At 35.8% G+C, this 27,532-nt stretch overlaps 3 protein-coding genes across 4 annotated transcripts in view; 1 reads left to right on the top strand and 2 right to left on the bottom strand.

Annotated features, from left to right (window-relative positions):
- The window catches only part of LOC142341527 (eukaryotic translation initiation factor 4E-1A-like), a 544,656-nt gene that overhangs the window by 326,481 nt on the left and 190,643 nt on the right, over positions 1 to 27,532 (bottom strand). The gene's annotated exons all lie outside the window — the stretch shown is intronic.
- LOC142341529 (persulfide dioxygenase ETHE1, mitochondrial-like) overlaps positions 1 to 27,532 on the bottom strand; it is a 520,203-nt gene that overhangs the window by 302,030 nt on the left and 190,641 nt on the right. The gene's annotated exons all lie outside the window — the stretch shown is intronic.
- On the top strand, positions 23,665 to 24,977 carry LOC142340822 (diphthine methyltransferase homolog). The gene has a single exon (XM_075391553.1). The coding sequence runs from the start codon at positions 23,948 to 23,950 to the stop codon at positions 24,962 to 24,964; it is 1,017 nt and encodes a 338-aa protein (XP_075247668.1). The 5' UTR covers positions 23,665 to 23,947; the 3' UTR covers positions 24,965 to 24,977.

The following is a 27,532-nucleotide window of genomic DNA, read 5'->3' as shown; positions in this document are numbered from 1 at the left end:
ATGAAAATCTCGAGTGACTTCTTTTTTTTTTCAAATCAAACAAAACAACCTGATGGACTAAAAAACACTTGATTTGCGCAACAAATGTCAGTGTTTTAGGATCCTGATTTAGAGGTGAGTATCCCCAAATATAATTTGCTTATAAGTTTATGGAATTGAGATGGTCAAATTTGGCTCTGAATCCGGTCACCTCGCTTTTTTGGTCAATTAGCAATTTTGTTACGAGCTGATTGTTTCAGGATTAATATTTTCTTTCAATTTATTTTGATTTTTTACTTCAGTCACAGCCTTCAAAGAAAAAAAGCCGGTTAACCAAGAATATTTGCTACAGATATCTAAGCAAAATCTACATTTGCCGAGGAAAGAACTGGTTTCATCACATTGAGAAAGGAAATTAAGTTTGTACTTTTTCGAATTTCGCATTCAATTTCTGATCAAAACGAGTGATTTTTGTTACAATCTGCTTCTGTTAGGACGTTCTTCTCTGGAATGGCTAGTCACAGTCCTGAAGATATTCTTTAGAACAGTTATTCAATACGACAAGCATAGTCGTATTTTGTTGATTTTAAGTTCTTCTTGTCTACAATATGTAATTTTTTTCTTAAATCTTCCTGCTGAAAAGGTTATTGGGCTCTCCGTTTAAAAAAATTTTTAAAAAACTGTTGTTTAAAAATGATTTTAGTACTGATGCAGTTTTTCTTTCATTTGTAGTTTTGCTTCTGGCAATCTCTGATGTTTAGGTTTTTTTTGATCCATCAAAATTTTGGAATACTCAATTTTTGGAATTTCATTTGTCTTCATTTTCTAAAACTTATGAAAACCTCGAGTGACTTCTTTTTGGCAAATCATACAAAACAACCTGATGGACTATGCGGCGAGGTGGGATATTGTTCCTACTTCGTGGGAGAAACTTTCAGCGTCCAAAAAAAAACAGATTGTGCATGCTTTTAATCCTAAACTTCTCCTGAGGGCCATTTTATGTCGCTTTGCTATTTTTTATTTGGTATTTATAAATTAGTGCCAGAAAAATCGGAGCGTGCTTCACGTTTCTAGTCATTTCTTCTGAGCTACTGTGTCAATTACGACAAACATAGTCGCGTTTTATTGATTTTAAGTTCTTCTCGTCTACAATATTTAATTTGTTTCTTAAATCTTCCTGCTTAGGAAGTTATTGGGCTCTCCGTTTAAAAATTTTTTAAAAAACTGTTGTTTCAAAATGATTTTAGTATTGATGCAGTTTTTCTTTCATTTGTAGTATTGCTACTTGCAAACTGTGTTATTTTGGCTTTCTTTTGATCCATGAAAAATCTGGAATACCCAATTGTGGAATTTCATATGGCTTCCTTTTCTAAAACTTATGAAAACCTCGGGTGACTTCTTTTTTTGCAAATCATACAAATCAACCCAATGGTCTATGCGACGAGGTGAGATATTGTTCCTACTTCGAGGAAGAAGTTTTCAGCGTCCAGAAAGTAAAGATTGTGCTTGCTTTAAATCCTAAATTTCTTCTGAGGGCCGTTTTATGTCGCTTTGCTATATTTTGTTTGGTAATTATAAATTAGTGGCAGAAAAATCTGAGCGTGCTTCACGTTTCAAATGATTTCTTCTGAACTACTGTGTCCATTAAGACAAGCATAGTCGCATTTTATTGATTTTAAGTTCTTCTCGTCTACAATATATACTTTGTTTCTTAAATCTTCCTGCTTAGAAAGTTATTGGGCTCTCCGTTTAAAAAATTTTTAAAAAAACTTGTCTCAAAATGATTTTAGTATTGATGCAGTTTATCTTTTATTTGTAGTATTGCTACTTGTGAACTGTGTTATATTGGCTTTGTTTTGATCCATCCAATTTTTGGAATACTTATATTTTTGGAATTTCATATGCCTTCATTTTCTGAAACCTCTCGAACTATGAAAATCTCGAGTGACTTCTTTTTTTTTCAAATCAAACAAAACAACCTGATGGACTAAAAAACACTTGATTTGCGCAACAAATGTCAGTGTTTTAGGATCCTGATTTAGAGGTGTGTATCCCCAAATATAATTTGCTTATAAGTTTATGGAATTGAGATAGTCAAATTTGGCTCTGAATCCGGTCACCTCGCTTTTTTGGTCAATTAGCAATTTTGTTACGAGCTGATTGTTTCAGGATTAATATTTTCTTTAATTTATTTTGATTTTTTACTTCAGTCACAGCCTTCAAAGAAAAAAAGCCGGTTAACCAAGAATATTTGCTACAGATATCTAAGCAAAATCTACATTTGCCGAGGAAAGAACTGGTTTCATCACATTGAGAAAGGAAATTAAGTTTGTACTTTTTCGAATTTCGCATTCAATTTCTGATCAAAACGAGTGATTTTTGTTACAATCTGCTTCTGTTAGGACGTTCTTCTCTGGAATGGCTAGACACAGTCCTGAAGATATTCTTTAGAACAGTTATTCAATATTGAATGCGGAAAAAAAATGTTTTCTCAAATTTTATGGCTGAGTGGTGTTTTGCCCAATTGAACAAGTTTTTCGGCGTGCGTTTTGTGTTTTCTAGACACTATTCAAGTTGTTGAAAATAATTGTATCAATTAATGGGGTTAATTCAACAATTTTTCTTTTTTCACCATTTCATCAAATTTCTGTGGATGTTGTTTTATGTCGAGACACGTAAAACATCATAGCCTTCATGGTGAGGTGGGAAATTTTTTCCCACGTCATCATGAAGGTTCTCCGTGACATATGACATCGAAGTCGGCCAGAATTACACACTCAAAAATACGCCGGGAATGCTGTTTCACGTTGTTTTACGTCGGTTCCGGAGAATTTGGGCTTCGAGTTTAGACCAAAAAATGGGGTACAGAACAGTATTTGTTAATATCTTCTGAAGTACTGGACCAAATTGAACAGAAATAGTCGCATTTTGGTAGCAGTGGACCCTTCTTGCTTGCAGTATTTGGTTGGTTTCACAAATCGGCCTAATCAAAAATTTTTTATTGTTCAAAATTGAAATAGATCGAATTTTCGGGTTATTCTGGTTGACCCAAATTTCGGTAAAACAAAACACGGGATTTAACCAGCAAGTGTTAGTGTTTTAGAATTCCCAGTTAGTGGGGAGTCTCCCCATATATATTTTGTATGTAGTTTTCCGTAGTTCGGGTGGTGAATTTTAGCTAAACGTGACCCGTACTTGTCCTATTTGGTCGTTTGGTACGGTACATTTATGTTGGAATATTTCCCCGTATAGTGCACCGATTTCCGATCTGTTTGTTGATGTGAACTCAACTTGAGCCGTGCTTGAATCCCTGTAAATAGCGTTTTGTTTCTTTCAGCCCTTTTCGAGAAATTGGCCAGGACACATACCTCCATTTTGAACAATTCGAGTCCGGTACATTTCGTGTATGTACATGTTACACCATCAAAACTCGCTATTTTAGACTCGAAAGTTAGTTCGTTATATTCTTTCAATAATGGTGATTGTCGACATATATAATTTCCAGGCCAATTTATGTACTTCAGATGGTCAATTTTAGCTCTGAATATGGCGTATCTCTCTTCTGGTGTCATTTGGTACGGTACATTATTTTTGCTATAACTCCTTGAAGAATGCACCGATTGGGCTCATTTTTTAATGTGATCCGTATCTTAAGCTGTGCTACAAACGTAGGGGCGTTTTTGTTATCAGCCGTTTTTGAGAAATTGGCCTGGGAACTTGGCCCCGGTTTGACCTCCTGGGGAGAGAGACATCACCACTGAAGACCAACAATTCTTCTCCTTCAGATTGTTGTTAATGCTCCAATATTGTTAGCAAAGTTTGCCCTGACAATCTGGATTGTGTTTCAATTAGTTATTGTAAGTTTCTTGTTGAAGTAGAGGAAAATTTGCAGATCGAGCACATGAGTCTTGGGAAAAGGTGGTCAAATTGACTGAATGCTCATCGGCTTTGATTTTCTAAGTACTTATCAGAAGCAAGTCATGATATATATGGTTTTCAAGCCACTTTTACGGGCAATTCAATGAGCTATGTTTCGTTTTGATTGGTTTAGTATTTCAGAATTTATTAACAATTCCCAACCTCGAACATCCGAAAATGACCACATGCTCACTGCTCGATCTATAATTTTTCTTTAATCAGAGTGTTTATGTTGATAAACGGTTAATATGAGTTGCAATATCATCGCACCAGACTTTTAAGACTATGGCAAATTCTTTTGATGCACCCCTCGAGAAACTATAACCGAACGAGCGTTTGGTACCAATTGAAAAAACAGCATAGTGACTGAATGCTCATCGGCTTTGATTTCCTGAGTACTTATCGGAAACAAGTAATGGTATATATGGTATTAAAGCCCGTTTTATGGGGCGTTGAATGAGTTATGTGTCGTTTCGACTGGTTTAGTATTTTGGAAGTTTTTAACGATTTTCGACCTCAAACCTCCGAAAATGACCACATGCTCACTGCTCGATCTATAATTTTTCTTTAATCAGAGTGTTAATGTTGATAAACGGTTAATATGAGTTGCAATATCATCGCACCAGACTTTTAAGACTATGGCAAATTCTTTTGATGCACCCCTCGAGAAACTATAACCGAACGAGCGTTTGGTACCAATTGAAAAAACAGCATAGTGACTGAATGCTCATCGGCTTTGATTTCCTGAGTACTTATCGGAAACAAGTAATGGTATATATGGTATTAAAGCCCGTTTTACGGGGCGTTGAATGAGTTATGTCTCGTTTCGACTGGTTTAGTATTTTGGAAGTTTTTAACGATTTTCGACCTCAAACCTCCGAAAATGACCACATGCTCACTGCTCGATCTTTAATTTTTCTTTAATCAGAGTGTTTATGTTGATAACCGGTTAATATGGGTTGCGATATCATCGCGCCAAATGTTTAAAACTATGTTGGTTGAACGCTTTTGGTTTGCTCTTCGGGAAAATATAACCGAACGAAGGTTTGGTACCAATTGAAAAAAGTGCATGGTGACTGAATTCCCAGGTTGAGGTTGAGGTCCAGACCCAAGTTGATCCCCAGACCCAGATTGAGATCCAAATCCAGGCGGGCGCACACCCGTGTGTTCCCAGACCGAAATTACGGGGTCTGGGCGGAAGTTCGAGCGCACTAAGGTCTGGACCATGGTCTGATCACAACTCCTTCGATATTTCCAATAATTAATTTTTAAAAATAGGTCTTTTTCATCGGGTCAAGGAGTTGTTCAAATCGAACCAAACTCGTTATGGAGTATCCCATGGGTACCTAAAGTGTAAAACAAAAAGAATTTTTGCTATAGCTTGTCTAGGAAAAAAGTTAAGTTTTCATACGGAAATTTGCGAATTTCGCAAATAACGAATTTTAAAAATGGGTCTTTTTCATAGGGTCAAGGAGTTGTTCAAATCAAACTAAACTCGGTACGGAGTATCCCACGGGTACTTAAAGTGTAAAACAAAAAGAATTTTCGGTATAATGTGTCTAGGAAAAAAAGTTAGTTTTTCATACGCAAATTTGCGAATTTCGCGATTTGCGAATTCTAAATAATTTTGAAAAATAGGTCTTTTTGATTAGGTCATAAAGTTGTCCAAACTGAACCAAACTGGGTGTGGAGTATCCCATGGGTACCTAGATTGTAAAACAATAAGAATTTTTGCAATAGCTTGTCTAGGAAAAAAGTTAGGTTTTCATACGGAAATTTGCGAGTTTCGCGAACAACGAATTTTAAAAATAGGTCTTTTTCATCGGGTCAAGGAGTTGTTCAAATCAAACCAAACTCGGTATGGAGTATACAATGGGCACCTAGATTGTAACACAAAAAAGTTTTTGCTATAGTTTAACTAGGAAAAAGTTAGGTTTTCATACGGAAATTTTAGAATTTCGCGAATAACGAATTTTAAAACAGGTCTTTTCCATCGGGTCCAGGAGTTGTTCAAATCGAACCAAACGCGGAATGAGGTATTCCATGGTACTTAGATCGTAAAAGGAAAAGAATTTTTGGTATAGCTTGTCTAGGAAAAATGTTAGTTTTTCATACAGAAATTTGCGAATTTCGCGATTTGCGAATTTTAAATAATTTTGAATAATAGGTCTTTTTCATCGGGTCAAGGAGTTGTTCAAATCAAACCAAACTCGGTATGGAGTATTCCATGGGTACCTAGATCGTAAAAGAAAAAGAATTTTTGGTATAGCTTGCCTATGAAAAAAGTTAGTTTTTCATACAGAAATTTGCGAATTTCGCGATTTGCGAATTTTAAATAATTTTGAAAAATAGGTCTTTTTGATTAGGTCATAGAGTTGTCCAAATTAAACCAAACTTGCTATGGAGTATCCCCTGTATAGGTATTGTGCAAAACAAAAAAAAATTTGGCATAGCTTGCCTAGCAAATAAGTTAGTTTTTCATACGGAAATTTGCGATTATTTCAAATAAGTAATTTCAAAAAATAGGTTTTTTCGATGTCTTAAAGTTGTCCAAAGGGGACCAAACTCGGTGTGTAGTATCTCACATGTACCTAGATTGTAGAGCAAAAAGAGTTTTTCCTATAGGTTGCCTAGGAAAAAAGTTAGTTTTTCATACGGAAATTTCCTATAATTTCCGAAAAATTTTGAATAAGTATTTTTTTAAATAAGTCTTTTTCATCGGGTCAAGGAGTTGTCCAAATCAAACCAAAATTCGGCATGGAGTATCAACATTGTATTTAGAGGGTAAAACAACAAGATTTTTTGCTTTTGCTTGCCTAGCAAAAAAGTTAGATTTTCATACAATAATTTGCGATTATTTCAATTAAGTAATTTTAAAAATAAGTCTTTTTGATTAGGTCTTAAAGTTGTCCAAAGTGAACCGAATTCGGTATGGAGTATCCCATGGGTACCTAGATTGTAAAACAAAATGGTTTTTTTCTATAGGTTGACTAGGAAAAAATTTAGTTTTTCATACGGAAAATTCCTATAAATTCCGATTAATTTTGAATAAGAAATTTTTTAAATAAGTCTTTTTCATCGGGTCAAGGAGTTGTTCAAATCAAACCAAACTCAGCATGGAGTATCACCATTGTAATTAGAGGGTAAAACAGCAAGATTTTTTGCAATTGCTTGCCTAGCAAAAAAGTTAGGTTTTCATACGGAAGTTTGCGAGTTTCGCGAATAACGATTTTTAAAAATAGGTCTTTTTTATTGGTTCAAGGAGTTGTTCAAAGGGAACCAAACTCGGTATTGGGTATCCTTTGTGTATTTAGAGTCTACAACAAAAAGAATTTTTGGTAAAGCTTGCCTATCAAAAAGGTTAGTTTTTCATACGGAAATTTCCTATAAATTCCGATTAATTTTGAATAAGAAATTTTTTAAATAAGTCTTTTTCATCGGGTCAAGGAGTTGTTCAAATCAAACCAAACTCAGCATGGAGTATCACCATTGTAATTAGAGGGTAAAACAGCAAGATGTTTTGCAATTGCTTGCCTAGCAAAAAAGTTAGGTTTTCATACGGAAGTTTGCGAGTTTCGCGAATAACGATTTTTAAAAATAGGTCTTTTTTATTGGTTCAAGGAGTTGTTCAAAGGGAACCAAACTCGGTAGTGGGTATCCCTTGTGTATTTAGAGTCTACAACAAAAAGAATTTTTGGTAAAGCTTGCCTTTCAAAAAAGTTAGTTTTTCATAAGGAAATTTGCGATTATTTCAAATAATTCATTTTAAAAATAGGTCTTTTTGATTAGGTCTTAAAGTTGGTCAAAGGGAACCAAACTTGGTATTGGGTATCCCATGTGTATATAGAGTCTACAACAAAAAGAATTTTTGGTAAAGCTTGCCTATCAAAAAAGTTAGATTTTCATACGGAAATATGCGGTTATTTCAAATAAGTCATTTTAAAAATAGGTATTTTTGATTAGGTCTTTAAGTTGTTCAAAGTGAACCAAACTTGGCATTGGGTATCCCATGTGTATATAGAGTCTACAACAAAAAGAATTTTTGGTAAAGCTTGCCTAGCAAAAAAGTTAGTTTTTCATACGGCATTTGCGGTTATTTCAAATAAGTCATTTTAAAAATAGGTCTTTTTGATTAGGTCTTAAAGTTGTCCAAAGTGAACCAACTCGGTATGGAGTATCCCTTGGGTACTTAGATTGTAAAACAAAAAAGATTTTTGCTATAGCTTGCCTAACAAAAAAATTAGCTTTTCATAGGGAAATTTGCGAATTTCGCGAATAACGATTTTTAAAAAAGGTCTTTTTTATCGGTTCAAGGAGTTGTTCAAAGGGAACCAAATTTGGCATTGGGTATCCCCTGTGTATATAAAGTCTACAACGAAAAGAACTTTTGGTTTAGCTTGCCTATCAAAAAAGTTAGTTTTCCATACGGAAATTTGCGGTTATTTCAAATACGTCATTTTAAAAATAGGTCTTTTTGATTAGGTCACAAACTTGTTCAAAGGGAACCAAACTTGGTATTTGGTATCCCCTGTGTATATAGAGTCTACAACAAAAAAAAATTTTTGGTAGAGCTTGCCTACCATAAAAGTTAGCTTTTCATACGGAAATTTGCGAATTTCGCGAATAACGATTTTTAAAAAAGGTCTCTTTTATCGGTTCAAGGAGTTGTTCAAAGGGAACCAAACTTGGCATTGGGTATCCCCTGTGTACATAAAGTCTACAACAAAAAGAACTTTTGTTTTAGCTTGCCTAGCAAAAAAATAGTTTTTCATACGGAAATTTGCGGTTATTTCAAATAAGTCATTTTAAAAATATTTAGAGTTTTTGCTCTAGCTTACCTAGCAAAAAAATTAGCTTCTCATACCGAAATTTGCGAATTTCGCGAATAACGATTTTTTTAAAAAAGTGTTTTTTATCGGTTCAAGGAGTTGTTCAAAGAGAACCAAACTTGTTATTGGGTATCCCCTGTGTATATAGAGTCTACAACAAAAAGATTTTTTGGTATAGCTTGCCTAGCAAAAAGTTAGTGTTTCATACGGAATTTTGCGGTTATTTCAAATAAGTCATTTTAAAATAGGTCTTTTTGATTAGGTCTTAAAGTTTTCCAAAGTGAACCGAACTCAATATGGAGTATCCCATGGGTATTTAGATTGTAAAACAAAAAGAATTTTTGCTCTAGCTTACCTAGCAAAAAAGTTAGCTTCTCATACCGAAATTTGCGAATTTCGCGAATAACGATTTTTAAAAAAGGTCTTTTTTATCGGCTCAAGGAGTTGTTCAAAGAGAACCAAACTTGTTATTGGGTATCCCCTGTGTATATAGAGTCTACAACAAAAAGATTTTTTGGTATAGCTTGCCTAGCAAAAAGTTAGTGTTTCATACGGAATTTTGCGGTTATTTCAAATAAGTCATTTTAAAATAGGTCTTTTTGATTAGGTCTTAAAGTTGTCCAAATCAAACCAAACTCGGTATGGAGTATCTCATGGGTACCTAGATTGCAAAACAAAAAGACTTTTTTCTATAGGTTGCCTAGTAAAAAATTTAGTTTTTCATACGGAAATTTCCTATAATTTCCGATAAATTTTGAATAAGAAATTTTTTAAATAAGTCTTTTCCATTGGGTCGAGGAGTTGTCCAAATCATACCAAACTCGGCATGGAGTATCACCATTGTAATTAGTGGGTAAAACAGCAAGATTTTTTGCTTTAGCTTGCCTAGCAAAAAAGTTAGATTTTCATACGGAAATTTGCAATTATGTCAAATAAGTAATTTAAAAATAGGTCTTTTTGATTAGGTCTTAAAGTTGTCCAAAGTGAACCAAACTCGGTATGGAGTATCCCATGGGTACATAGATTGTAAAACAAAAGAGTTTTTTTCTATAGGTTGCCTGGGAAAAAAGTTAGTTTTTCATACGGAAATTTCCTATAATTTCCGATTAATTTTGAATAAGAAGTTTTTTAAATAAATCTTTTTCATCGGGTCAAAGAGTCGTCCAAATCAAACCAAACTCCGCATTGAGTATCACCATTGTAATTAAAGGGTAAAACAACAAGATTTTTTGCTATAGCTTGCCTAGCAAAAAGGCTAGATTTTCATGCGGAAAATTGCGAATTTAGCAAATAACGAATTTTAAAAATAGGTCTTTTTCATCGGGTCAAGGAGTTGTCCAAGTCAAACCAAACTCTGCATGGAGTATAACCACTGTAATTAGAGGGTAAAACCTCAAGTTTTTGTTAAGTTTTCATACGGAAATTTTCGATTTTCGCGAATAACGATTTTTAAAAATTGGTCTTTTTTATCGGTTCAAGGAGTTTTTCAAAGGGAACCAAAAATGGTATTGGGTATCCCCTGTGTATATAGAGTCTACAACAAAAAGAATTTTTGGTATAGGTTGCCTAGCAAAAAAGTTAGTGTTTCATACGGAATTTTGCGGTTATTTCAAATAAGTCATTTTAAAAATAGGTCTTTTTGATTAGGTCTTAAAGTTGTCCAAAGTGAACCAAAATCGGTATAAAGTATCCAATGGGTACCTAGATTGTAAAACACAAAGAGTTTTTTCTATAGGATGCCTAGGAAAAAATTTAGTTTTTCATATGGAAATTTGCGGTTAATTCAAATAAGTCATTTTAAAAATAGGTCTTTTTGATTAGGTCTTAAAGTTGTCCAAAGTGAACCAAAATCGGTATAGAGTATCCCATGGGTACCTAGATTGTAAAACACAAAGAGTTTTTTCTATAGGATGCCTAGAAAAAAATTTAGTTTTTCATATGGAAATTTGCGGTTAATTAAAATAAGTCATTTTAAAAATAGGTCTTTTTGATTAGATCATAAAGTTGTTCAAATCTATCCAAAGCACGTTGCCTTATGATCTCCTGCTGATGAAAATTCGATTTCAAGGTTTTTCTGTACATATAAGTTTTGTTTTTGACTGGAATGGAACTAAAGCTGATCTGCAATAACTTTCTAGCTGTACTGTTGATGTTCTCGGAAAAAGTCCTTGCTGTGTCTGATTTGTTGTCTGAAAGCAGCATAGCCATTGACCATGACGAAAATTTATAAATGGCGTTGTCAACTGTGTTATGCCTATTGGCTATCTAGCTGTGCACTCGCGAATGAGAGATCGCGTCGCGAATGATCCCGGGCCGAGGAATTTGGCCAAAATTATGTAAGATCAGCGGTAACTAGCGTTGACAAGTCGGAAAATTCGACGCCATTTTCTTACATAATTTTGCGTTGAATGCATTGAATTTAAAGACAAAAATTCAACGCATTCAACGCAAAATTCTGTAAGAAAATTGCGGTGAATTTTCCGACTTGTCAACGCTATTTGCCGCTGATCTTACATAATTAGCGTTGAATTTAGCGTAGATCTTACATATTTAGCGTTGAATTTAGCGTAGATCTTACATAATCTATATATTAATTCAGTGTCAACATAAAAGGCACCATGTTTAATCTCCTAATCTTTACATGTTTTAACAGCCCCTATACATGCTTTTCGGCAAAAAGCGACTGGCAACAGTCGGATTCGAACCGGGGTCCGTGAGTTAAGAGGCAAAAGCTTAATGAGTTGAGCTAAGAAACAGATGAGCCGCGTTTTTATCGGGATTTTTGTCAATTAACGTCGCATCCGTTTCCATTTTCTCTAATTCCCTCCTGTTTTCACAATTTTTTGTGCTCCATGCCTTTCTCCTGTCACTATCTATCTTCTATCAATCTACATATTAAAATAATTCAAATACCTATACCACCATGTTTAAGCTCCTAATCTTCACATGTTTTAAGGCCTCTTAAATATACATCAAAGCGTTTTGATTCGCATGTATTTTGAAAAAGGTCGATGACTGAAAACTTGACCTTACCAAAAAGTAAATGACAGAAAAGTTACCTATGCCGTAAAGTTCAATGACTGAATACTGAATGTAAAAATGGTTCATTTTTGGAAAAACAGCCTATGACCGAAAAGCTGTCATTGTCGAAAAGTCAGTGACCCAAAAGTAATTTATGCAAAAAAGGTCAATGACTGGATAGCCGCGGATGTTTTTAATCGGAACTTTTTAGGCTGATGTTTGCGCGATCAATTTTTAAACAATCTATTGCTCCTTTTGTTTTCAGTTTTGCTTGATCTCGGTCTCATAAAAGTTTTGAACAACTGAAGTTAAATTAACCGAATCTTTTGTGGCTAGTTTTTTTTCAAAAGTTAGGCAGTGAAGAATTTGGTCTATTTTTTTTTTTACTTTTGAAGGAAGTTCTTTTCTCTTCCGTTTCTTTCTTTCTTTGCTCCTTCTTTTTCTTTTTATTTTCTCCTTCATTTGTTTTGTTTTTGGTTATATTTCTTTTTCTCTGTCTCCTCTGCCTTTTATCTTTCCTTTAACTTTCTTTTCTCTTTCTTTTTTTCTTTCTTCATCTCTCCTTTTCTTTTGCTTCTCTCTCTCTCTCTCTCTCTCTCTCTCTTTTCTGTCGTTCTGCTTTTTTTCTGTCTTTTTCTGTACTTGTCTGCGTTTCTTTTCTCTTTTTCATTCTTTCTTTTCTCCTTTTAGTTTCTTAATGGTTTCTCTCTTTTTCGTTCCTCTCCTTAGCTTGTCGTTTTTTCCTCTTTCCTTTCCATTTCTTTTCTGTCTTATTGTACTCTTTCTTCTTTGCTTTTCTTATCTCTTTGTTTCCTCTTTTCTTTGTTTTCTGCCTTTTTTCTCATCCTTTCTTCTGTTCCTGTTTAGCTTCTTTCTTTTTTGTCTCGCTCACTTTGCTCTCTTTCTTTTCTCCAGCTTTTCTCTGTCTTTTCTGTCTTTGTTTTTTTCTGTCATTTCTTTCTGATAGTATTTTCCGCCTCTTTTCGTTTTTTGTTTTTCTTTTCTGTCTCTCTAGTTCTCTTTTTTTCTATGTTCTTTCTGTTTTCTTCTCTCGTTTTTGCTTTCTGTCGTTCTCCTTTTTATTTTCTGTATTTCATATCTGTCTGACAGTTTTTTCTGTCTTTCTTTTCTCTCTTGGTTTCTTTTTTCTTTTATCTTGCGTTTCTCTTTCTTTTCTGTCAATTCTGTCTCTTTTCTCTCTTTCTTTTAACTCTTTCCTTTCTGTTCTTTTTTCCTTTCTTTCCTCATTTGCTTCTTTCTGCTCCCTCTTTCTCTTCTTTCGTTTTCTCTCTCTCTCTCTCTCCTGTTTTTCTCTCTTACTTCTCTCTTGCTTTTCTCCTTTCTTGCTTTTCTGTCTTTTGTCTCTTTTCTGTCTTTCGTTTCTCGATTTATTGTCTCTCTTTTGTTTTTCTTTCTTTCCTTTCTTTTCTGTCCTTTTTTCTTTTCCCTCCTTTCTCTCTTGCTTTTTTGTTTCGTTTGTTTTTTTCTCTCCGTTTCATTTGTCTATTTTGACTTTTTCCTCTTTTGTCCACCCATCTTTTCTATCTATTTTGTCTTCTTTTTGGTCATTTTTTCTCTCGTTTCAATTTGCTTTTCTCTCTTTCTCATCCTTTTTTCTGTCTTTTTTCTCTTTCTTTCGTCATTTCTGTCTTTCTTTTCTCTCTTTTTCTTCTGTTCTGTTTTGCTGCCCTTTTTCTTTTTTCTGTCTTTCCTTTTTCTTCTGTCTCGTTTCGCCCTTTCGTTTCTTTCTTTTCTCATTCCTTTCTGTCTTTCTTTCTTTTTTCTGTTTTCTCTCCTTCCATATCTTGTTTCTTCTCTTTTTTAGGCTCCATAAAAATGCAGCCTAACGTATTACATACGTTACGCTACGACACCAAGTAGATTTTCGTTATCTGTACAAGTCTTAGCGCTCCCTAATTATAAGGGTCAGCAAAGCCGAAAAAAGTTGAACACAAAATTGCTGGGACTTGGAGGTATTATACTAAACCAAACACATCGGTAACGTAACACCTATGGCTGTTGAACAAGGGGCATGTGTTCCAGCCCGAGGAGGTAGAAAAAAAATGAATTTTAAAACTTCTATTTTGCAAATGATCTTGTTATACCTTTGCGGGCCTGCTAGTTAGCATTGAATTTAGCGTAGATCTTACATATTTTTACGTTGAATTTAGCGTTGATCTTACAAAAAATCAAAGCGTTCACTTGAACTATTAACCTCCAGTTGCCTATGGGTCTCGAACTGCAGACCTCCTGTTTGCTTGTCGCCTCTTCTACCATTGTGCCACAGTACCTTGGTTTCCTTAAGAGCCGCAATTCTTATAAAGCGTAGATCTTGCATACTTTTGGTTGAATTTAGCGTAGATCTTACATATTTTGCGTTGATTTTGCGTAGTATTTAAATTAGCATATTCAACGCATTTACTATGTGAGGCGTGCTGGGGAAAATTTAAGTTTTTTTAAGTTTTGAAAAAAATTTGAATTCCTAAAATGGTCTGAAATGGTTTTTGCACCATAAGAGAGCACTCAAAGGTTATTTTTTGCTGACCTCATGTTTCTCGCCTTTGCAGAATAGAGTTCAAAACAGTGAGAAAAATTGATTTTTGAAAAAAAACTTGAAAAAGTTCTGAAATTGTAAAATGGTGTGAAATGGATTTTGCACTATAAAAGAGCACTAAAACGTGTTTTTTTGCTGACTTCAATTTTCTCACCTCTAAAGTATAGGGGGTCAAAACAGCAAAAAGAAATTGTTTTCTGAAAAAAAATTGAAAATTTGAAATCGTAACATGGTCTGAACTGGATTTTGGAGAATAAATGAGCACTAAGAATGATTTTTTTCACTGACCTCATGTTTCTCACCTTTGCAATATAGGGTTAGAAACAGTGAAAAAAATTGAGTTTTTGAAAAAAAAACTTGAAAAAGTTCTGAGATCGTTAAATGGTCTGAAATGGATTTTGCACTAAAAAATAGCACTAAAAAATGATTTTTTTCTGACCTCATGTTTCTCACCTGTGAAGTATAGAGGTCGAAACAGTGAAAAAATTGACTTTTTGAAAAAAAAACTTGAAAAACTTTTGAAATCGTAAAGTGGTCTGATATGGAATGGAAAAATTAGGGTTGAATGCGTTGAATTTATGTAAGATCAACGCTAAATTCAATGCTAAATATGCAAGATCTGCACTAAAATTCAAGGCTAAATTTGTAAGATCTACGCCAAAATTCAACGCAAAATTATGTAAGATTAGCGTTGAATTTATGTAAGATAAACGCTAATTATGTAAGATCTACGCCAAAAATCAATGCAAAATTATGTAAGATTAGCGTTGATTGCGTTGAATTTATGTAAGATCAATGCTAAATTCAACGCTAAATATGTAAGATCTACGCTAAAATTCAACGCTAAATATGTAAGATCTGCGCCAAAATTCAACGCAAAATTATGTAAGATTAGCGTTGAATGCGTTTTATTTATGTAAAATCAACGCTAAAATTCAACTCTGGATATGTAAGATCTACGCCAAAATTCAAGGCAAAATTATGTAACCCGGGCCGAGGTGTCAACGCTAAAAAACGCAAAATTATGTAAGATTGGCGTTGAATGAGTTGAATTTATGTAAGATCTACGCCTGAACGTAGATCTTACATAAATTCAACGCATTCAACGCTAATCCTACATAATTTTGCGTTGAATTTTGGCGTAGATCTTACATAATTAGCGTTGAATTTTAGCGTAGATCTTACATATTAAGTGTTGAATTTAGCAGTGATCTTACATAAATTCAACGCATTCAACTCTAATCTTACATAATTTTGCGGTAAATCTTGGCGTAGATCTTACATATTTAGCGTTGAATTTTAGCGTAGATCTTACATATTTAGCGTTGAATTTAGCGTTGATCTTACATAAATTCAACGCATTCAACGCTAATCCTACATAACTTTGCGTTGAATTTTGGCGTAGATCTTACATATTTAGCGTTGAAGTTTAGCGTTGATCTTACATAAATTCAACGCATTCAACGCTAATCTTCCCGGGCCGAGGAATTTGGCCAAAATTATGTAAGATCAGCGGCAACTAGCGTTGACAAGTCGGAAAATTCACCGCAATTTTCTTACATAATTTTGCGTTGGATGCGTTGAATATAAAGACAAAAATTCAACGCATTCAGCGCAAAATTATGTAAGAAATGGCGGTGAATTTTCCGACTTGTCAACGCTATTTGCCGCTGATCTTACATAATTAGCGTTGAATTTAGCGTAGATCTTTCATATTTTTGCGTTGAATTTAGCGTTGATCTTACAAAAAATCAACGCGTAGAACTCTGGGTATAGGACTCGAACCACTGACCTCTTGTTTACTTGTCGCCTCTTCTACCATTGCGCAACCGTACCTTGGTCTCCTTAAGAGCCGAAATCCTTATAAAGCGTAGATCTTACATATTTTGCGTTGAATTTAGCGTAGATCTTACATATTTTGCGTTGATTTTAGCGTAGACCTTACATATTTTGCATTGAATTTAGCATAGAACTTGCATATATTTCGTTGAGTTTAGCCTAGATTTTACATATTTTTCGTTGAATTTAGCCGAGATCTTACATAATTTCAACGTATTCAACGCATTTATCATGTGAGAAGTACTAGGAAAAATTTAAAATTTTTTTTAAGTTTTGAAAAAAATTTGAATTTCTAAAATGGTCTGAAATGGTTTTTGCACCGTAAGAGAGCAAATGGTTATTTTTTGCTGACTTCATTTTTCTCAATTGTGCAGTATAGGGGTCGAAACAGTAAAAAAATTAATTTTTCGAAAAAAAAACTTGAAAAGTTTGAAACCGTAAAATGGTGTCAATTGGATTTTGCACTATAAAAGAGCGCTAAAAATGATTTTTCTCTGACTTCACATTTCTCACCTTTGCAGCATAGGGGTCAAAACAGTGAAAAAATTGACTTTTTGAAAAAACACTTGAAAACTTTTGAAATCATAAAGTGGTCTGAAATGCAATTCAAAAAATTCAACCTTAAATTTGTAAGATCTAAGCCAAAATTCTACGCAAAATATGTAAGATTGGTGTTGAAAGCGTTGAATTTATGTAAGATCTACGCTAAATTCACCGCTAAATTTGTAAGATCTACGCTTAAATTCAACGCTAAATATGTAAGATCTACGCCAAAATTCAACGCTAAATATGTAAGATCTACGCCAAACTGCAACGCAAATATGTAAGATTGGCGTTGAATGCGTTGAATTTATGTAAGATCTACGCTAAATTCAACGCTAAATATGTAAGATCTACACTACAATTCAACGCTAAATATGTAAGATCTACGCCAAAATTCAACTCAAAATTATGTAAGATTGGCGTTGAATGGGTTGAATTTATGTAAGATCTACGCTAAATTCAACGCTAAATATGTAAGATCTACGCCAAATTTCAACGCAAAATATGTAAGATTGGCGTTGAATGCGTTGAATTTATGTAAGATCTACGCTAAATTCAACGCTAAATATGTAAGATCTACGCTAAAATTCAACGCTAAATATGTAAGATCTACGCCAAAACTCAACGCAAAATTATATAAGATTGGCGTTGAATGCGTTGAAATTATGTAAGATCTACGCTCAAGCGTAGATCTTACATAAATTCAACGCATTCAACGCCAATCTTACATAATTTTGCGTTTTTTAGCGTTGACACCTCGGCCCGGGCGTCAAAAAAATGTATGTTTTGGGAAAATGACCTCTTATTTGGTTATGAGAGACACATATCACGTTCCACGGTCCACTTGGGCATGGCCCGCAAACCAAAGCCTCACACGTTTGAAAATATAATCCAGAATTAGTTGATGTCAAGTTTTCTGTTGATTGGATGCATATAATTCGTTGAAAAATCTGTCTTTTGGTACGTCTCCAAAACTGTCGCAGTTTTCAAGTTCGACAATATGAAAAATTCTGCGTGATGAAGAAGTAAACGTACAGACAAAATCAAGCAGATGTGCTAAACTCTGATCAGTTTCAAACCCGGGCCGAGGTGTCCACCCGTATTCCACCGTTATTAAGCGAGAATAAGGGTGTAAAACGTATTCCACTCTTAAATAACGGGGAAAAGCGTGTAAGAGTGTAATTTTGAGGAAATTACACTTTTTTTACACTCTTTACCCTCTTTACTCCACTCTTTACACTCTTTACTCCACTCTTTTTATTAGCACCAGTAAAATTAGACTTTAAAATGTAATTCCACCCTAATTAAGGGTAGCATTAACGGTGCAAAAATTTTATTTTTACACTCTTACACTCTTTTCCCCGTTATTTTTGGGAAAAATTCTCGGCCCGGGAAAATTCTGTGGAGCAAAAGATGAAATTATTGGGATGAAAAATTTAAAATCAGATAAAAAACAGCCTGCAACAATTTATGAAGCATAGAAAAGTAGGTGACAAAATTCATCAAAGAATAAGATAAACCAGTTCTCAACCAGCGAAGCTATCAAGTTTAACATAATTACATAAAGAAAATTCAACATAATTACACCTCTCCGACCTATTTTTTCTAAACCTGAAAGCAGTTATGACGTTTTCAAAATTCTGGCACCGTTTTTCCAAAAAACTACTGGGCACAAATATAGAAAGCAACAGACAAGATGCTAGAAACTCTTAGGAATCTTTTTCCCTTCATGAAGACGAGCAAATATATCTCGTGACGTGAAATCTTTTTAAACTGATATACCGGTTCAAAAAGCTATTGAAATTGCTTTAAGATAACTCTTCTCAAGCACTCTGGCTTCAACGAAAAGATTACTAAACCTGATTGCTACAAAGAGTTGTTTTGAATGTTACGTCTTCCGGTGTGTATATTCAGATGGTCTAGCTATGGGTGAACCACTGGCTGCAAAACTTGCAAACGCGTGGAATAAATTGTTTTAGACGTTATTGAACAAATCAGAGCTCATAGAAAAACTTTTTGCAAATGATGAAAACAAGAACTGCAAAATCTGCAAACTGTGAGCAGTTTCCGGGAAAAACAATAGAATGTAAGTTAAGCAAACACTGCTTTCATGCGAAACGCAATAATAAAAGAAGAATATGCTAGGAGCAGATCGTTGTTTTGATTCGTACGTATTGCCAAAATTTAAAAGCAGCAGGATAAATTAAGTGAGAAAATTATTTTGGAAGTTAAGCGAACGACATTCGTTGCACGGTTCTTGGTAACCCAGACGAGTACCTAAAAACGAATTTCAATATACAAAAACCTACAATTTTCTCCAGGAAAAGTGATTGGCAGAGCAATTTTGAACTTTCCTGATATCAACGAAAATGCTAGCAACGATAAAAAAAAGTCTCGATCATTGGTATCAAAAAAAACTTTTTGACTAGAATATTATACTGAATTTTGCAGCTGTTCGCGGACTCAAAATGAAAAATGTCAGATTAAGGGCCTGTTCACAGAGTTTTCATTTCAAACTACGTGATTGGCCGTCGCTCTTGAACAGAAGGGCAAGCTTGACCGAAAATCACCTTCCAGTTGAATTCTCTTCCACAAAATCGAACCGGACTTTAGACAAGATAATAAATAACGGTAGGGATCAAATGAACACAAATTAGAAAAAGTATCAAAAAAACCAGACCAGAACTCATCAATTTTTGGAAATTTTTTAACAAAACCAAAGCAAAAACACACTAATTTCTGCAAACCTGTGTGACTTGCAAATGATACTCACATCAAAAAAAATCAGATATTGCCTGCCTAAATTAAAATCATCTTAGAAATCGCATCAATAAAAACTTGAAATATGACGTGTTATATAAAATAAATTTAAATGAATGCGGATCAATCTGTGTTGGGCAGACATGCCGGCTAATTATCGTTGGGGTATCAGAACACCCAAAAAGGGGTTCAAGTGTGGGTCCAGACGTTGCTGAATATTGTGACTTGAATTAAAATTTGTGGCAATGGCTTGCAGTAGAAAATATATAACCAAGGAAACTAAATACAGCAAGTTGATGCCCTGGAAGGCACGCTAAACTGTTTGCTGAAATCATACAAGGGTTCTTTACCATTATAGCCCCCCACCCAGCTCAGTGGTCAGATAACCTAAAGCCCATCCAATCATGGTAAACATACCATAATTGCGGGCTATATTTTTATATGGGGCTATAATGGGAAAGACCTTATGTTTTACTGAATTATAGGTCAAAAAATATGTTTTTTGTGAATGAAAAACATGCATTTTCAGAACACCCAGAGGAATCACTAGGGTGGGGCAAAACTTTATTTCGCCCTAGGAATAGAAAGAACTTGACAAAAAGCGAAAAATCCGGCATAGGAAAGATGTAAAAAGACGCATTATAGTTATTAATTTGAAGCTGTATATAGGCCGTAATGTGAATTCTTTCGGTTTAAAATTTTTGAAGTTATAATGATAATAATAGTAAAATAATGATTTAGGGCTTGATCTCTCGTGTTTTCACACTTTTGCAGTTCAGTTTTTATATTTTTCACTCATATTGCAGTTTCCACATCTGCAGATCACTCTTCAACTGCATTTGTTGTCTTCCGATTAGTGTGTACTGAAAAAATTCAAACACATTTTGCAGATAGTTTTGTTCAATTAGTTCCCACTTTCTTGGAAGAATCTCAAAACATAGTTGAAGAGTAATTTTGTTCTAGTGAATATGTTATAGAATTTTTTGAAGTGTGGTATCAGACAAATGTAAATACCTTTTCGTTTTATGCTTTAAAAGTTTGGGAAACAGTTTTGAACTGACGTTAAACGTAAAATTTGTTGAGACGTCATTGCAAGTAGATTGTCAGATTGTCTTCTACATATTTTAAGAAGTCATAGACTATTTTACTATATTCCTTGTCATCACTTCGTGTATTTAACGCTACGGTAATCATATAACCTTAGCTGGTTTTAAAATGTTCAATTACTCAGTTTTCTGTTAGATAAAACTTGAATTCAATCCTTACCTTATCTTTGTAGTTGCAGCGCAAATTTATCAGATTTCATGCTTGCGGTCTGGGGTTCAGTCTTGTTACACGTAGTGAAGAAAATACAGTGCTTTAGTACTACTACGGCTACTAATTAACAGCACGACGGTGACTATGCCGTTACACGTGTTAGTGAAACGTGGCTCAGCGACAACATTGCAGAGTCTGAACTTCTACTGGCAGAATATGACGTCTACAGATCTGACCGGCACACTAGTTAAAATTCGGCTCACGGCGGCTCTCTCTTAGCCGTACTGTCAACTCAAGATGAATAACAAATTCATCTTCGTTTGTAATTTCTACAATCCACCCAAGGGCATTCAGTATCGGTACGACTTCAATGACTTCGAAAGAATATTGAGTGCTAAACCCAATAAACGGGACGGTTGTATCTTATGTGGAGACCTCAACTTTCCGTCCACAGACTGGCATACTTTGCTGAGCAACAGTGAGGAAGAAAGCAGAAACATTGATCTTCTGGGTTCCATTATAATTCAGCAAGATATAAAGGTTCCGACCTGCTCCTGCAACACATTGGATGTCGCTTTTTGCGAACTATCTCCCACTCTGTTGAAGTGGATGAAAATTTCAACGAAGTCTATGACAGTGCTGATCATGTCATGCAATCAAATTGTCAGTCGATTGTTCTTTTGAGGTATCCAAACCTCTCATTGAAAACTTTGGAGTTAGTTTCGGGTTTGTGGACTACGCAGGGGTGGGAAACACTATGTGTCAAAGGCGCTTTAACCCCGTGTGTTTCACGAACAGAAACAACATGTACCATGAGTTCTAAGACTACGTGGACCAATTAATTTTTGAGCATGTCTTGCTTGCATCCAGATATCAAAAAATATTGTGTCCCTGGATAACATCATCAACTTCAAACTTGTTTAAACGGTTGAAGACGCAAAACGACATCCTGGCGCGGAAACCGACCACTTATCGGAACCTGAAGGTGACACAGTTCAAAAATAGTGTCGCAGAAGTATGTGAAAAGGATCAAAAGGCGTATCAAGAGGCGTTGATGAGCACCAGAAACGCCCATGCTGTCTTCAAACACTTGAAAATTTTTAAACAAATCTTCAACCTACCTTAAGAAATCACTTGGGATGAAAGAACATGCAAGGATAACCAACGTAAAGCCGATTTTTTATATGAACTTCTTAATTCGGTCTTTTATCCGAAAAGAGAGATCAACTTTAAGGAATTAAGGTGCGAGAATCCGGATTTGACGAATTTCTCAGTTTCACGCAGTAAAATTTCAGAGATCCGTCGCTCACTTGACATTACCATGACTCGTGGGCTAAATGGTTTTCCGCCAATCTTTTTCAAGCAGACAGTGAATCAAATGAGCAAAATTCTCCAAAAAGTCTTCAAGAACATCAAGATGCTACGAAAGACACCGAACCAATGGAACGTGTCGTCAGTTTCGCCGATCTTCACGAAAGGACATAAGAGCCAAGTCAGCAATTACAGACCTGTGTTGCTAGTGAACATGGCTAGCAAGTTGTTCGAGAAATGCTTGTACGAGCCATTAATGAATCTTTTTAAGCACTTGTCAAATTGTCAACATGGTTTTGTGAAACATGGTTGGTTTTCTGCAGAATATCTATCAAAAATTAGATAATAACACAAATGAGCAAATTGTGGCTTTCTACGCAGATTTAGTATGCTCATTTTGAGCTGATGAAAAATTTAGCTGGTATTGGAGTCGGATGTTGTCTTTTAGAAGTGCTGGCGAACTACCTTGATGGACGCAAGCAGTTCGTGAGAGTAGACAATGTCTCCTCAACGACGTTGGATATAACCAGTGGTGTTCCCCAAGGGTTCTCTCTTGGGGCCTCTACTGTTCTGCATTTTCGTGAATGATGTTCCAGCTTTCGTCAAGTTTAGCGATCATTTTCTGTGTGCGGATGATTTAAAACTCTTGGCAGACGGAAGTCTTGAGACAGAGATCAATCTGACCTCGAACAATGTGCACATTTGGTGAAAGAAAACATGATGGCGCTGGCCCCAAGTAAGTGTTCTCGATTAGTCATTAAAGGACGTATACCCAGTTTTCGACTTGCCGAAGGCCCTCTACAGTCATCCAACTCGGTAATGGACCTTGGTGTAGTTGTCAATACTTCGCTAACATGGTCTGAGCATTTGGAAACTCGATTGAAAAAGACGAACAAGGTACTTTTGTATTCGAGACGAAATCTGTGAAAAAAGTGAAAGAGAAAGTCAAGATGTCTCTACAAATCGCTGCTACTGCCGATTTCAACTTGTGGATCCCAGTTTGTTCACGTGTCTCAATTGGACTTGCGGAAAAAAGAGAGGTTTCCAAAGAGAGTACTGAAGTGGATAACGAGCAACTTCAAACCTATCTACTAAGAGCTGTTACAAGTGAACCTACTGCCTCTATGTATCTGCAATTGAACAGCCTACTTTTCGAGTTTACTGGAACAAAGTTCTATTTGAAAAAGAGCCCGACACGAGTTTTTCTGGGTCTTTCCTAATATAGCCCCCCCCCCCCCTAGTTAAGTGGTCAGATAACCTATAGCCCCCCCCCCCCCAATCATGATAATTATACCATAAGGGGGGCTATAATAGGAAAGACCCGTTTTTCTACCGAATCAGCCGCACTGTCAATATTATAAAAAATGAAGTGAATTTCAAATCCGATTGGTCTAAAAACCCGAATCGTAAAGCTTATGAAAAATTGTCAAAACAACTTCTCATAGTTAAATGTGTGTTCTTGGCAGCTGGCATGTGACTGCCACCGGTGCCGAGATCAGTGGTCAATATTCTAATCCAACAACAGGGAGAAATCCCCTCGACAACCTGAAAATCCCCTGCAACAATAACAACAAAATCCATAGCCATCCAGGAGCACATCATACTGATAAGATTTTCCCCCGATTTTACAAGAGTTGATTGATGTTATAATAATAACTCCGTTGAGTGTTTGAAAAGAGGGGGTTGTAATTTTATCAAAAACTTCGTGGAGTGTAGCCCCTCGTTGAGTGCAACACCGACAAGCGAGGATTTAAAGTAGTGGGAAAGACCCGTTATTATAGCGTTGATTGCACTTTGAAGACATCTGTGTCTTTACCATTTAGCCCCCCCCCCCCCCCACAGCTTAGTAGTCATATAACATATAGCCTTCAAATTGTTTTTCCTTTATTCCAATCTGGGTGCATAACGTTTAAGATAGGCCATCTTCATTACAGAAATGCTGTTATTGGATTGGTGCGATTTATCGAGAAATGTAGACACAGTGGAGTTCTCGCCCTTCGATATTCCACAGTTTTTTCCTGTGTCATCATGCAATGACATTTTCTTATCGGGAAGCTACGAGTTAAATGTTTCGTTGGAAAAACGTTGGGGAAATGTTTCTTTGTTTGCTGTTCGTGATGATTGTGTTGATTTACTTCTTTCCAAAGATTGTGATGAATTTGGAGTTCTGGATTCGAAATGGGTTACTGCGGAACAGTTTGCTGTCGCTTGCAGTGATTCTTGCTGCAGACTTTTTGAAATATCTGGTGACGATAGTAGCGCAAATAGTGTCTTCAATGTTAATGAGAAATCAAAATTTGAAATTGAAGGGAATTTAGGAGAAATAGTTTTGTCTCTTGATGTCACAACTGACAACTTAGTGTGCGCTTCTAATAAGGGCAATTTGTATTTAATCAACACGGGGTCCCAATCAGTTGACCTTGTTGGCAACCATCAATGCGAAATATGGACATGCAGTTTCAGTCAAAGCGATCCTAATTTAATTTTTTCTGGAAGTGATGATTGCTTTTTAAACGTATGGGATAACCGAATGTCCAGGAAAATTTTCAATATCGAGCATCCATCGGGCGTGTGCTCCGTACAAACTGAACAAAAATTTCCCGCTCTTCTTTTTACTGGTTGTTACGATGACTCCTTGCGTATTTTTGATTTCCGATTTCTCGAAACAATGACAGCAAGCAGTAGTCGTCTTACAACAGCTTTGAGTTCTATCGACATTGGTGGAGGTCCTTGGAGAATCAAATTTAACCCTATGGACAAAGATTTAATTGGTATTGCGGCGATGTATGAAGGTTATAAACTGCTGCGAGAACAAAGAGACATTTCAGAAGCATTTTCAAATCCAAGGGAAAACAAATTGTTGGCGTATGGCTTTGACTGGTCTAGAAAAAACCCCAAGCATTGTGTATCTTGTAGCTTTTATGATAGAATCGTTTCTTTGTGGTCAATTTAACTTTTTTAAATTGTTTCTTGTTTTTGCATCAGATCAATTCCATGCTCTGCTAGCTCCATACTCTGCCTCCGTGGCGCGCGCTCCATGCGCCGGCGCCCTGCAGTAGAAGCGTCAATAGGAACCATTGTAGAGGAAGGGAGGCTGTTGTGAATGCTTTATATTTTCTCTAATCTTGATTCAAAATCACTACACATTATACTTTAATTGCTATTTACCATATCTATTTTGTTTATAATTCTGATGCTTTATTTTCTTTATCAGAGCAACTCTTGTTTTCAAGAGTTGTCTATCACTTGTTTTGCAATTTTCTCAACTGATGTAATTTTTTCATGTAATTTTTTTATTTTATTGATGGATTTGAAAAATATGAAAGGCTTTATGAAGACGTATTTTGGAGGGTCCGGACCAGCCAATATTCACCCAGTGTTCGGGATGGGCATTCCTTAATTTAGTTTTTTTTTCGCATCAGAACACGTGTATTGGACTTGTTTCTTGAAAAGGTCAATGAAATGAAAGAACCCCCCCCCCCCCCCCCCCGAATCCTAAAGTCATGCAAATCCAAACAATTATGCAAATTCGCTCCGCCCGGCGACTTGGACCCCAACCCTCTATCAGCCCACCCAACCCTACCCCCCATTAGGATATGAGTATAGAGGGCCGTTGTTACCTTCACCGGCAATGGGAACTCATTGAGGTCAACTTCTGGCTATGTATATAGGAAATTCTGTCACATCAACTTCTGACATTGCAGACTTTCGGCGATTTAAGACTTGCACGCGAATGTTTTAATATTTATAATTTTTGCCCACTCATCTGATGTAATTATTTGACGATGGTTGAATATTGCGATTTTTGCTCAATGGATTGTAAATTTCATGTCGACGCGGAGGAAATAAGATTTGGCTCAAAGGGCTCTCAGCAATTAATTGCTCTCAAACAATAATTAATTGCTCTCGACCGCTCGGAGGGCATTAAGTGATTGGAAAGAATACTTCGGAAATGTTCAGTTTGATCTAGAAGTTTGTCCTAATTTGGCCTAAGTATATGAAAAGGGGAAATTCTTGATGTTGGAGGACCATTTCCTATTGGACCATGAGCACAATATGCAAAGAAATTTTCTATGGACCAATTGCTCGATCTGTGTATTGTTCTCTTTATGTGCCAAAGGATACTTTATTTGGACCATGCGGTGGATCCTTTTGGGAGGTGGGGAACAACTCGGAAATGATTGCCTGTAAGTAGTAGAAGCATTCGAAATGTGAATCGTTGTTGGGCTTGGTTGATAAAAAAACATAGCGTGTTTTCAGGAAACACTAGCTTGTAATTTTGTGTGACTTGTGATTGTTGGGTAACTTCTTCACTTGTTCTGACGAACCTGAAGCAACAGCTGTGCGCATTAAAGCCGAAAAGCGATGAACGAACAAAAACTTTACAAATGCGATTCAAAAATCTACAGTGGTCGTTTTTCCGAGTAAGGTAATATCGCTTGGGGGTGTTTTTGCTATGTCGGGATTGCAATTTAATTGCCACATTATGCCAGATTTCTCCACAGCTGCACTCGACAGCTTAGAATAGGCGAAGGAACGATTGAGTTCGTTTACTCGATTCACCGATGAACTTCGCTTAAGTTTTGCATTGTCATGAACCAGGTTCGAATTTAGGAGTGGAGTTTTCACATTGCCGCAACAGAAGTCAGTCACTATCATTATAATTAGAACGCTGAAACTGATGAATACGATGGATTTTTTGCACTGGCTGATAAGTTTGTCCGAATTCACATGCCGTAATAAGACGCGGAAACCCAAAATTAAAACTAGTGAAGATTATTTTGTAAGTTTAATAATTTATTTGTGCGTTTACTTAATTCTACAAAAATATTTACCTATTTTTTCAAGTTAGATCGGATAAGCCTAAATTTAAAAAAAAACGAGAACTTTTTGACTTCTGAGGACATCCCAGACTAGCATATGTGTCATATTTAAGCTCTCAGTCTAGAATTTCCTAAAAATGGATCCTTGAGAAAGCGTGGGAAAAAGATTGTTCCAAATTGTTTTTTTTTAACCTAAAAGAAATCCTCGACACATATGAACTCTAAATGAGAAAACCAGTTCTGTGGGAAAAACTATTAATATACAGACTGTTTCAAGCACTATACGTTTTGAAGCTTCAAAAAACTGCTCAGGTCTCCGTCATAAAACTTTGGATCGTTATGCTCCCCCAATTCGGTCATTATGCTCCCCCAATTACAGAGCACGCGTCATTACATGGTAAATCATTATGTAAAAATATTGCACGTGCTTCTGGGTGGTGCAAATAATATGCACCAACTAAGCTGGGGGGGGCACAAACGGAAAAGATCCATCTTTTCTTGGGGGGGGGGGGAGGCACTTGCAGCCTGAGCCAAGGCTTCAGGCACGAATGATGTCCCCCAGTTTTTTGGCCCAACAAGTAACGAGCTTGTATGGTCGTCTTTTTGACTAGACTTTTTGCCTGGTACTTAGTCGTTCGGCCAAAAAAGTTTGTTGAGGTTTCTGAAGTAAAAATTGATTTTGTCTCTAAGAAACACTT

This window comes from Convolutriloba macropyga, chromosome 6 (assembly GCF_964194025.1).
Source record: "Convolutriloba macropyga chromosome 6, txConMacr16.3, whole genome shotgun sequence".
In the NCBI taxonomy this organism is placed as follows: Eukaryota; Metazoa; Xenacoelomorpha; order Acoela; family Convolutidae; genus Convolutriloba; species Convolutriloba macropyga.
This window is presented reverse-complemented; position numbering and strand designations above follow the sequence as displayed.